At 44.9% G+C, this 11,073-nt stretch overlaps 1 protein-coding gene across 1 annotated transcript in view; it reads left to right on the forward strand.

Moving 5' to 3' along the window:
* LOC101609573 (protein FAM169B) overlaps nucleotides 1–11,073 on the forward strand; it is an 80,996-nt gene that overhangs the window by 32,474 nt on the left and 37,449 nt on the right. Inside the window, exon 5 of the mRNA XM_045146098.1 lies at nucleotides 7,672–7,757. Within this exon, the coding sequence (XP_045002033.1) occupies nucleotides 7,672–7,757 (86 nt within the window). The remainder of the gene's footprint in view (nucleotides 1–7,671; nucleotides 7,758–11,073) is intronic.

Consider the following 11,073-nt stretch of genomic DNA (forward strand, 5'->3'; position numbering starts at 1 on the left):
AGGCTACACACCACACTGGGACATGTGTTGCAACTGCTGAGCTTACATGGACACATCCTGATTATCCAGCATTCCTGTTTACATTAGATTCATTCTTGCTGTTGTATCCTCAAATAGTGACATTTAGAAAATTGTGTGTGTTGTATATGTGTATGTGTAAGTGAGTGTGCATGTGTGTGCATGGGCACACATACGTATGGCACATGGGTGGAGTTCAGAGGGCAGCCTCAAGGTGTCCATCTTTCCTGCTTTCTTTTGAGTCAGTCTCTCTTGATTTGCCCCTGCATGTGCCAGACTAGCTGGTCAGTGAGCCTCCAGGCTTTCCTGGCTCTGCCTCTCATTGATGTACATGCATTGGTATTACAGACAGGCAGGTGCATCACTTTCCATTTATTTGGCTTTTTTTTTAATGTGGCTATGGGGAAGATCAAACCTAGGTCATCAGGCCTGCCACTTACTATCTGCCCTGTCAAGGAGACATGGAAACTAGCTTTGTAACCTGCCGGATTAAGTGATGGGCCCTTCCCATCCCTCAGCATGAGATGCTGACTATATACTAAGCTCTTCCCTTCCTGGCCTCTGCTTCCTCAGGTCTTTTACCTCCACATCGACATCCATCTGCCAGCCTCCTGTCTGGCCTGGCTCTAGCTCTGCCCTGATGTCTCTCTGTCCTTTCTTCCCCTGGAGCACAGTGCTTAGAACAGGGCCTTTCGAGCCAGTGAGACTCACCCATCTTCACACCCATTCTCAGCGGTGCCAGTTACACACTCATGACCTCGAGCAGGTGTTTCAAACCCTTCTGAGTCTCACGTGAGAAAGAGACTTAGCATGATGATCGTTACGTGAGGTGGCAAATTTCTCATTGCTCTAGGTGCTTTGTGAGTGCTTGGATATGTGCTGTCTGCTATTATTTTACAGTGACAACCGTGTCACGTCCCTTTCCTCCTCTGAAGCCCAGTGGCTGTCAGTAGTCTTAGGAGCATACCCTACCTGGCCCTGCTCCTTCCCGTGTCTTCGGTTCTGGCATGTTACAGCTCCGTCTTTCCCCTTCTGGGTCTCTCTTGTTCTTTTGCTTCCTGCACCTGGATTAACTTCCTCCCTTACTTGCACCCTTGCTCAGCCCCCATTCCCCACTTGCTGACTGCCCTAGCCCCTTGTTCAGAACAACGTGCTTTTCCATCCCCGTCCTGCTGCATACAGCCTAGGACTACTTGACTTCATTCTGTTTCATGTCCTGGCCCCCTTCCTTTCTTGAAGTGTCTTAAGTTCACATTTAATTTCTTTTTTAAAAAAAATATTTTATTTATTTTACTTATTGAGAGAGAGAGAATGCCAGGTCCTCCAGCCACTGTAAATGAACTCCAGATGTATGTGCCACTTTGTGCATCTGGCTTATGTGGGTACTGGGGAATCGAATCTGAAACCTTAGGCTTCATAGGAAAGCACCTTAGCCGCTAAGCCATCTCTCCAGCCCCCAAATTTAATCTCTCGAGTAGTTTTAATGCATGATTTGCACTCAGTAGCTCCTCAGTGTGTGAGCTATGGGTGGAACCTGTGCTGTGGAATTGGAACCTCTTGCACAGCTATGCCACTTTGGCGGGGCAAACGGTCACCAGAGCCACCTTCCCGTAGTGGATGTCCATATTTCATCACAGTACTTCTTCTTGCTGACTTCAGCCAGGACCTCAAGCCCTGTCCTGTTACCGGGCTCCCGACTGTCACAGCCAATCCACCTAAAGTGACAGACCTTTTTCCTGACCTGCCCTGGGAAACAGTCATGCTAACTTTTGTTCAGAGGATTGTTCTAGTTAGTTATTGATTAAAAAAAAAAAATAGGATTTAGTTCCCTTAAATGTTCACCTCCAGAGTAATATTTAAGGCAAGTTTCTAGAAGCCCTAGGAAAACTTCCAACATTTCAGGAAGAGCAATTTGGTCGGTAAATTCTCTGAGCCTGCATTCTAACTGAGGGAAGGGCCATTGAGGCTGAACTTGGGAGAGGGGAGAGACAGGTTCAGGTCACACTATAGGAATTGGAGGAGGCAGAATTTGAGCCCTGGTTGGCTAGGTCTGCTGTGCACACCAAGTACCTAGCGCTGTATGTAGAGTTAGTCTGCTTCACGCCACCTCACCCTCCCCTGGTGTTTGAGTCCCTCACCCTCCCCTGGTGTTTGAGTCCATTAGATATTAGACTCTGGGAGGGAAGGAAGCTGAAGTTTTGCTGACCTTGTGTTTGCAGCTGTCTCTATCTCCCTTATTTATTCTTCACCCAGCTGCTTGGATTGTCCTGACCATGACCTTGGAATTGTGACTCTGCTAAGTATTGATTGCCTGTCTTCTCAGCCTGCTGAAACCTCATCCAGTGGTCCAGCATTTGTGGAGCTCTCTGGGGACACTTTCCCGTTTCCCGTCTGCAGAGTTGCCCCCTCTTCTGGGTCCTCATCACTTCCAGTACCTCTCATGGTCTGCCTTGTGTCAAAGCAGCTTGCTGAGAGCTCTGCCCACCCCCTGGGAGCCGGCTGGAGGCTTGCTCATAGTCCCCGGAGGTTAGGACTGCACTATGCACAGAGTCTGAATTCATTTAATCTCACTGTGCCTGGGATGCATCTGGGCCACTGAGAGTTTGCTTAGGGACCTTACCATCTTAACTTGTTTGGGAAACCTCAGAGCACCCTGGAATCAAATCCATCAGTGACATCTTCCTTGTGGTCTGTGTCACCTATCACTCACAGGGAGAGAGAAATTAAATTGGCACAGCCAGGCAGGTTCTTCCCCGTGCTCTGTTGACTCTCATGGTAACCTGGTCTGCTGTGGGCGTCTCGTGTCTTCCTGGCCCTGGGAGGGGGAGAGTGGGGACATGCTGATCTGCATGGCTAAAAGCACACGTTGTGGTTCCCGTTTGTAGCCCTTGGCACTAGCTGGCTCCAGCGATGCCTGGAGGCTGGCTCTGCAGGCACCTGTCAGTCCCCTGGATCCATCACTTGTCCTTGCGGTGCTGGGACAGCTTTGGCGGGGGCTCTGCTGACAGCCCTCCTTCCTGCTTTTCTGGATGCACTTCACTGATCAAAATTGCTGCATCCTGTAGGCCGGCTCTGCTTTTTAAGAGCTGGGTATATATTTTTTTAAAGGACTGATTTATTTTAGACTTAAATTTGATTGGACTTAACTTTTACTTACATTGTTATGTATACTTAGCAGTTTAAAATGAATTTTTTGGGGGGTTGGGGGAGACTTAATCTTGTTAACAATCCATGTGACTAATTACTGCTCTGCAGTGCACCGCAAAACTTGCAAGGTGTGTCGCCGTATATACATGTTTTCTGTTTGCAACTATTAGTAAGTTGAATGTCTATGTTACAGGAACACACTCGATTAGTAAACTCAACGTCTTTGTTGGTTCACCTTGTTAAACAGGAAAATACCTTGTGTGGCTTTCTTAGGTGCCAGTGAGTTCTGGTAAGTATTCTTTTGGAGATGAAGTACGTCAAGTAAATGAAGGCAGATGTCAGACATTTAATTGGCTCTTCTCTGAGCCAGCTGTATGAATTTTGGAACCACTGTCAGCCATGATAATTCACCATTGATTGGAAGTTGACAGACTGAGTCTTCGGAGGGGAGGGGCTGGCTATGCTACAAACTTGAATATCTGGCTCATGCCTCACAGGCAGGTCTTCACAGTTTTCCATCAATATTTCTCAAATAGGAGACAGTATAGGGAAGGAAGGCTGTGGTGGCTTGACCCCCAGTGGTCCACAGAATTCATTTGTAGTCTTAGAGTCTGTAGTTACATGTTCAAGGTACTTGATTTTTGACTCCATGTTGACAATGCCCTCCAAATCTTCATTTAGAGAAGATTGACTGGGTGAATGTGTCTTTTTTTTTTTTTTTTTTTTTTTAAGGTAAGTTCTCACTGTCTTCCCAGGCTGATCTGGAATTCACTATGTAGTCTCAGGGTGATCTTGAACTCACAGCAGTCCTCCTACTTCTGCCTCCCAAATGCTGTGATTAAAGGCATGTACCACTATGTCTGGAAGGATGTGTCTTTTAAATCTGTGGTTTCTCAAACCCTCAGAGTCAGATACTTGGCTAGAGATGCAGGTATAAAAATGATGATTAAAAGGGCATAAAATACCAGAAAATAAGCAAAGTAACCGTGATTTTAAAAATGTTGGGGTTGGAGAGATGGCTTAGTGGTTAAGGCACTTGCCTATCAAGCCTAAGGACCCAGGTTCAATTCCCTAGTACCCACATAAACCAGATGCAAAAGGTGATGCATGTGTCTGGAGTTCATTTGCATTGACAAGAGGCCCTGGTGTGCCCATTCTTTCTCTATTTGCCTCTTTTTCTGTCCCTCAAATAAATAAATAATAAAATATTTTTTTAAAAACATTAAAAGACATTTAAAAATTTTTTCATTCCCAGGCAAGGAGAGGGGAAGGTTGCTAACCTGAGAAAAAAGATGCCAGAGCTAAGGTGGGCTTTCCCTTTGGGAAGCAACCACTAAGTAAGTAGTAGTGGATGGAGGAATAGAGCCAGGTCAGTTGCTGCCATTGGTATCCGAGGCCGAGATGGAATTGCTGGAATGGGAAGGAGGAAAAGGGGGGATCACCTCATTGACTGGTGGGTATGGAGCTCGTACAGTGTGGCAGCCCTGTGCTAGATAGTCCAGTGCACACGGGAACTTCTGACTACCTCAGGTGATGTGTTTGAATAACCCCATGTAGAATTCAGGTTCTTTTCTTCTGAGCAGTGATATGGGAATTTTGGTTGGCTTTGAGATCATTGGAGCCTTTCTTAACTCTTAATTTTTTTAAATTTATTTTGTTTTTTTGAGGTAGGGTCTTATTTTAGCTCAGGCTGCCCTGGGATTCACTATGTAGTCTCAGGGTAGCTTTGAACTCATGCCGATCCTCCTACCTCTGCCTCCTAAGTGCTGGAATTAAAGGCATGTACCACCATGCCCAGCTTTATTTTATTTTATTTTATTTTATTTATCATTTGAGACACACACACAGGGGCAGATAGAGGTAGAATGTATGAACTAGGGCCTGTAGCCACTGCATACACACTCCAGATGTATGCATCACCTTGTGCATCTGGCTTATGTGGGTACTGGGGAATTGAACCTGGGTCCTTAAGCTTTGCAGGCAAGCACCTTAAGTGCTAATCCATCTCTCCAGCCCTTGGTTGGGCTTTTAATGCAGGAATTAGGGGGCCAGTTGCTCATGGTCACACAGAACTTCCACTGAATCAGTGGCCTGCAGGTTCTTGTCTTACAAATCTGAAGAATGAAATCCATGTACCATAGAGGGTGAGGATTATAGATTTTATTATATAGTTTAAAAGAAGAAAAGAAGGCAGGGAACCTATATATCAGAAAGGGGTCTGAGCTGGTAATGCCCATGGTCATGATGGGGTCTTTTATAAGAATTTACTGGATGGAAGCTTTTCTGCATGGGAGATGAGCTGGTCAGTCGAGTTTTTATACCATGTGTCCAAGTGCCTTGTAATCTTATTCAGATCTAGGAAAGGGGAACTCCTTTAGGGAAAAAGAGATAAGGAAAAATCAGATCTCCCTCTTCCCTATGCATTAGTCTGGGATTTCTAGAACAACAGAATTGCTAGGATGAATTTGTATTATAAAGGGTATGTGTTAGATAGCTTACAAGAGCTGGCCAGTCCAACCATAGCTGTCTATAGGCATGAGTGCTGGGGAACTGGGTAGCTTCTCAGTCCGCAAGGCTGGATGCCTCAGCAGTCCCAATCTGGGGCTAAAGGCCTGGAGGATTCCTAGACAACTGCTGGTCTCCAGTCCACATTGGAAAGCTGATGAAATTTGTTCCATTGTCTACAAAGGACAGTCAGAACAGGGCAGTGTTCTCAGAAGGATGCTGATAACATCTTCATTGTGGGACTGGAGGAAGATCTTGCATAGGAATGTGGTCTGAGTACAGCACCTAGGTGGTACTCAACCCACGGGAATCGAGTCTGTTCACTCAGTGCATGGGGGGGGTTTGTATTGTCAACGTGACGGGACTGGAATCGCTAGTGAGGGCTTATGTAGATGAGGTTAGCCTCTGGATGTGTCTGGAGGGATTATCTTGGTTAGGTCCATTGTGGTAGGAAGACCCTCCTTAACTGTGGGGAGCACCATGCCATGGCTCAGGTTCCTGTATGTAAAGAGGAGAGAGCTGGCTGAGCAGCAGCATTCACCACTCCCTGCTTCTTCTTTTTGAGCTGAATGTGACCACCTCTGCTTCATTCCATGATGGGCTGTAACCTGGGATTATAAAATGAAATAACCCTTTCCTTCCTTAAACTGACTTTAAAATGTACATATTGTTTTAAATCGAGGGAGAGAATGGGCATGTCAGGGCTTCTAGCTGCTGCAAAAGAACTCTGAACACATGTGCCACTTTGTGCATCTGGATTATGTGGATTCTGGGAAATGAACCTGGGTTCTTTGGCTTTGCAGGCAAGTGCTATAACTGCAAAGTTATCCTTCCAGCCCTTAAACTGACTTACCAAAATCTTTTGTTTTTATTTATCCATTTATTTGACAGAGAAAGAGGGAAAGGGGGGAGGAGAGGGAAAGAAAATGGGTGTGTCAGGGCTTCCAGCCACTGCAAATGAACTCCAGACACATACGCCCCCTTGTGCATCTGGCTAACGTGGGTCCTGGGGAATTGAACCTGGATCCTTTGGCTTTGCAGGCAAACACCTTAACCACTAAGCCATCCCTCCAGCCCTAAACTGACTTTTGTTAGGTATTTTGTCCCAGCCATGAGAAGATAATTAATATATGACCTTAACACTGAATAAAGCAAAGAGGCAACCTACAAAAAAAAAAATAAAATAAAATATATGACCTTAGATAATGTAAGAATTTACCAACTATGGGAAGTTATGGCTAGTGCAAAATGATTGGGCTTGGGTAGATGTTTCTAACACAAATAATATAGTTCTTGTCTCACTCAGTGAATTTGTGAATATTGGTATACATCTTGGGTTATAGTTACCTTCTCGTGGCTGGGACAAAGTGCCCTACCAAAAGCAGCGGGTGAGAAGCATGTTTTTATTTTGGCTCATAGTCTTAAAGGGAAGCTCCATGATAAGAGGGGAAAAGGTGGCACAGCAGAGGCTGGACATCAGCTCCTTGCCAACAACAGGTGGACAACAGCAGCAGGAGAATGGGCTGAACTCTAGAAAAGGGGAACTCATTATAACACCCCAGTGTTCGCTCCCAACAACATACCTGATCCAGCAAGGCTCCGCCTACCAAATTACCATCAGCTAGGAATGAAGCATTCAACACCCATGAGTTTATGGGGGATGCCTAACTCAAGCTACCACATCTTGTTTTGTGTAATATCACTGGGATATTTATCATTTTGAAGCTGCAGATGGGCTACTGTGAAACACCTGCCATGTCCCTTGCAGGTGGCTGAACTGGTCAGTGCTTTCAGAAACTTTAGCTCTCAAACCTCATCCTGGGCTGGGGATGTTGCCCAGTTGTAAGAGGACTTGCCGAGAATGAGTGAGGCCCAACCAAAATAGTGAAAATGTCACCTGTTTTACCTGCAAAGTACCATTCCTTTGCTGTGTGTTGGTGGCTTATGCTGTTGGCTGGTTTGCCATGTGTGTCATCGTTTTCTCTCTGGTTTTCTCTTCAGTTGTGGCTGTCTACTTAAAGGATACCTGGTGGTCTACAGAAGACATTCTAAGAACTTCCGATCTCACAAGGGAAGGGCTGGTGGAGGTGAGGCGGTGATGTTATTAATATGTTTTTGTGTGTGTGGGTGTGTGGTGTGTGTGCGTGTTCACATGTGTTCAGGTGTCTGTGGAGGTCAGAGGTTGATGTTGGCTGTCTTCCTCATTGCTCTCCACCTGATTTGCGGAGGCAGGTCTTTCACTTGAACCTGGAGTTTGCCAGCTTGCCTCAGGGAGCCCCTGTCTCTGCTTCCCAAATGCTGGGACTGCAGGCGGTCTGGCATGCCCATCTGATGTCCAAACTCAGGTCCTTCATCCTTGTGCACATCTACTGAGCCATCTCACCAAACCTAGGATGTAACATTAAGTAAACATTTGCAAAACAGGTTTTCAAGTTCACCTTAGTAATGCCATGTTAATAACTTAAGCCATTGCACTCATGATCTTATAAGGGCTGTCATTACCTGCACAAGACCTGCATAATATTGGGCCCATTAACCTGCTGTCATGGATCATGGAGGAGGGCACAAAGAAAGACAGCAAAGTAGAAGAGAGACTGGGAAATAAGAGGAAGTTCACTGAGAGGGTATGGGAAGTCTTCTGTGTGCTCATTCCCTGCATCCCTGAGACATAAACATTACTTTTCTCATGGTTCTGGAGGCTGGAAGTCCAAAGTCAAGGTGTCCATAGTTACTTTCCTTTCAGGGATGGGTGGGCAATCTGTTTCATTCAGGGTCTCCCCCACCTTCTGATTGCCTCAGACATTCGCGAGTCTGCATCCCTTCTTTGTAGGTGTGTCTGCTGCAGCTCCCCTCTTTCATTGACAAATTTCAGACATGTACATAATGTAATTTTGTCCATTTGCTTTTCGAGGTAGGGCCTCACTCTGGTCCAGGCTGACCTGGAATTAACTATGTAGTCTCAGGATGGCCTTGACCTCATGGTGATTCTCCTACCTCTGCCTCCTGTGCACCACCATGCCTTGCTTTTTTTTTTTTTTTTGGCTTTTTAAATTGACAGTTTTCACACTTATAGACAAATCCCCATGATAATTCCCTCCCTTCCTTCAGTTTCCCCTTCATAATTCTGTTCTCTATCATATCCCCTCCCTCTCTCCATTAGTCTCTTTTTTTATCTTTTCCTCCTATTATGAGGGTCTTGTGAAGGTAGTGCTAGGCACTGTGAGGTCATGGATACTGAAGCCAGTTTCTGTCTGGACAGTTGCATTGTAAGCAGTCTGTTGGCTCTTAGATTCTTTCTACCACCTCTTCCACAGTGGACTCTGAGCCTTGGAGGATGTGGTAGAGATGCTTCAGTACTAAACACTCCTCCATCACTTCTCAGTACTATGGTGACTTTTGGGTCATCCCAGTGGTCACTACCATCTGAAAAGAGAAGCTTCTCTAACCAAAAGTGAGGGTAGTATTAATTAATATATTGGTATGAACGTTAGGCAAAGTGCTTACATGGCAGTTTGGTAAACATCATAATGTATTATTTAAAAAATATTTCATTTATTTATAGGGAGAGAGAGAGAAAAGGAAGGAGGGAAGGAGAGAATGGGTGTTCCAGGGCCTTCTAGCTAGTGCAAATGAACTCTAGATATATGTGCCACTTTGTGCATTAGGCTTTTATGTGGGCACTAGGGAACTGAACCCAGGTCATTGCTTTGCAGGCAAGTGCCATAACCACTGAGCAATCTCTTCAGCCCCTACATAATGTATTTTAATCATAGTCCCCTCTCATTATCTTCTGTTATCTCCCTGTCTCTACTCTCCTCCCAGGAATCCCTTCTTTCTGATTAGTTCCTCTTCTATTTTGATGTCCTTTAAAATATATTTTTATTAAAAATGTTTATTAAGAGAGGCTGAAAAGGGAGAATTGTGGTGGGAGGGGATTTTGATCATGTTACATTATCTATGTATATGGAACTTGTCAATAAAAGGCTTAAGAAAGGGCTGAGGCGATGCTACAGCAACTAAAGGTGCTGGCCTGGGTTGGATCCCCAAGACCCAGGTGCACAAAGTGGTGCACGCAGCTGGAGTTCATTTGCAGTGACAAGAAGCCCTGATGCACCTGTTCTCTCTCTCTTTATTTTCATTTGCTTTCAATTAAAAGAGTTAAAAAACATTAAAATTTTCTATAATTTCATAACCCTTTGTCTTTGCTCCTCATTGAACCTCCTCTTATTTCCCATAGTCTCTTTTCTATTTTGATGTCCCTTTCCCCCACCCTTCCATCATCCAACACAGCATGTTGATGGGCCCAGTATTATGCAGGTCCTCTGCAGGTAATGAAAGCCCTTATGAGGGCATGAATTCAGTGACTATTTTTTTGTCTGGAAGACAGCGTTCTAAAGCACTCATACTCAATCCTTTGGCTCTTACATTCTATCTGCCTTGGATGGTGTAATGGGAATGCTTTGTTTAGTGCTGAACACACCACTGTCATTTCTTCTCATTTCTTTGACAAGTCTTGAATCTTCCCTGCAGTCACCACTATATGAAAAGAGAAACTTCTGTAACCAAAAGTGAGAACCGCACTAATATATGGGCATGAATATGAACATTTAAAGGACGTTTTAGTATGTATAACATATCCATTTAGCCTAACAATGGTAGTAGCTTCCCAGCCATAGGTTTTCAGCACCAGACACACTTTCCTCCCCATGGAGCTGGCCTCAAATCCAATCAGAGAACAGTTGCTTACCCTTAGAACAGTCATGCCATTATTGCATCAGTGGGTACATCTTGCCTGGCTGGTTGGTTGTGTAGGACTCATGGTGGCCACACCACTGGGTAAGACTGTTGATGACTTTTCTCCCCCAGTAGTCTGTATAGTACTTTCTAGCACTATTACAGCCAACAGGGAGGATGCTACAGCTCAGTTCCAGCTAGATTTCTCAGTGTCCTGTAACTGAAGCATGTGATGTCTTTAGCAGTAGGGTTTAACTGTCTACTTCTGGAGTACTAGCAATGGCCTGTATTGTTTTGGGGACCTCAGGTGCCTACCTAGCCAGCAACTCATTGGGAAGTATCTCTTTCCTGGCAATTTTTATTGGCAAATTGTGGGGTTTCCCCACAATAATCTATGGCTTCTTAGAACAGCATTATTCACCCAGACAGGATACTTCTGCCCAGACTGTCTCTTTCAAAAATTATATATTTTTGATTAGCTAACAAAAAAGTAGGTTTCTCTATGGTATTTTTATGATGTCTTTAGCTTTGGTTACCATTCTTTCTTCTCCTCTCCTCTGTCCCCCTCCCCTGACTGCATTTAAACCCTTTCACCCATAGTATTGCACCTTTCTACTTGCATGTCTACTATCCACTCCTCTTCAGTCCTACTTCCTCACCCCTTCTCAT

This window comes from Jaculus jaculus, chromosome 3, assembly GCF_020740685.1.
Source record: "Jaculus jaculus isolate mJacJac1 chromosome 3, mJacJac1.mat.Y.cur, whole genome shotgun sequence".
In the NCBI taxonomy this organism is placed as follows: Eukaryota; Metazoa; Chordata; class Mammalia; order Rodentia; family Dipodidae; genus Jaculus; species Jaculus jaculus.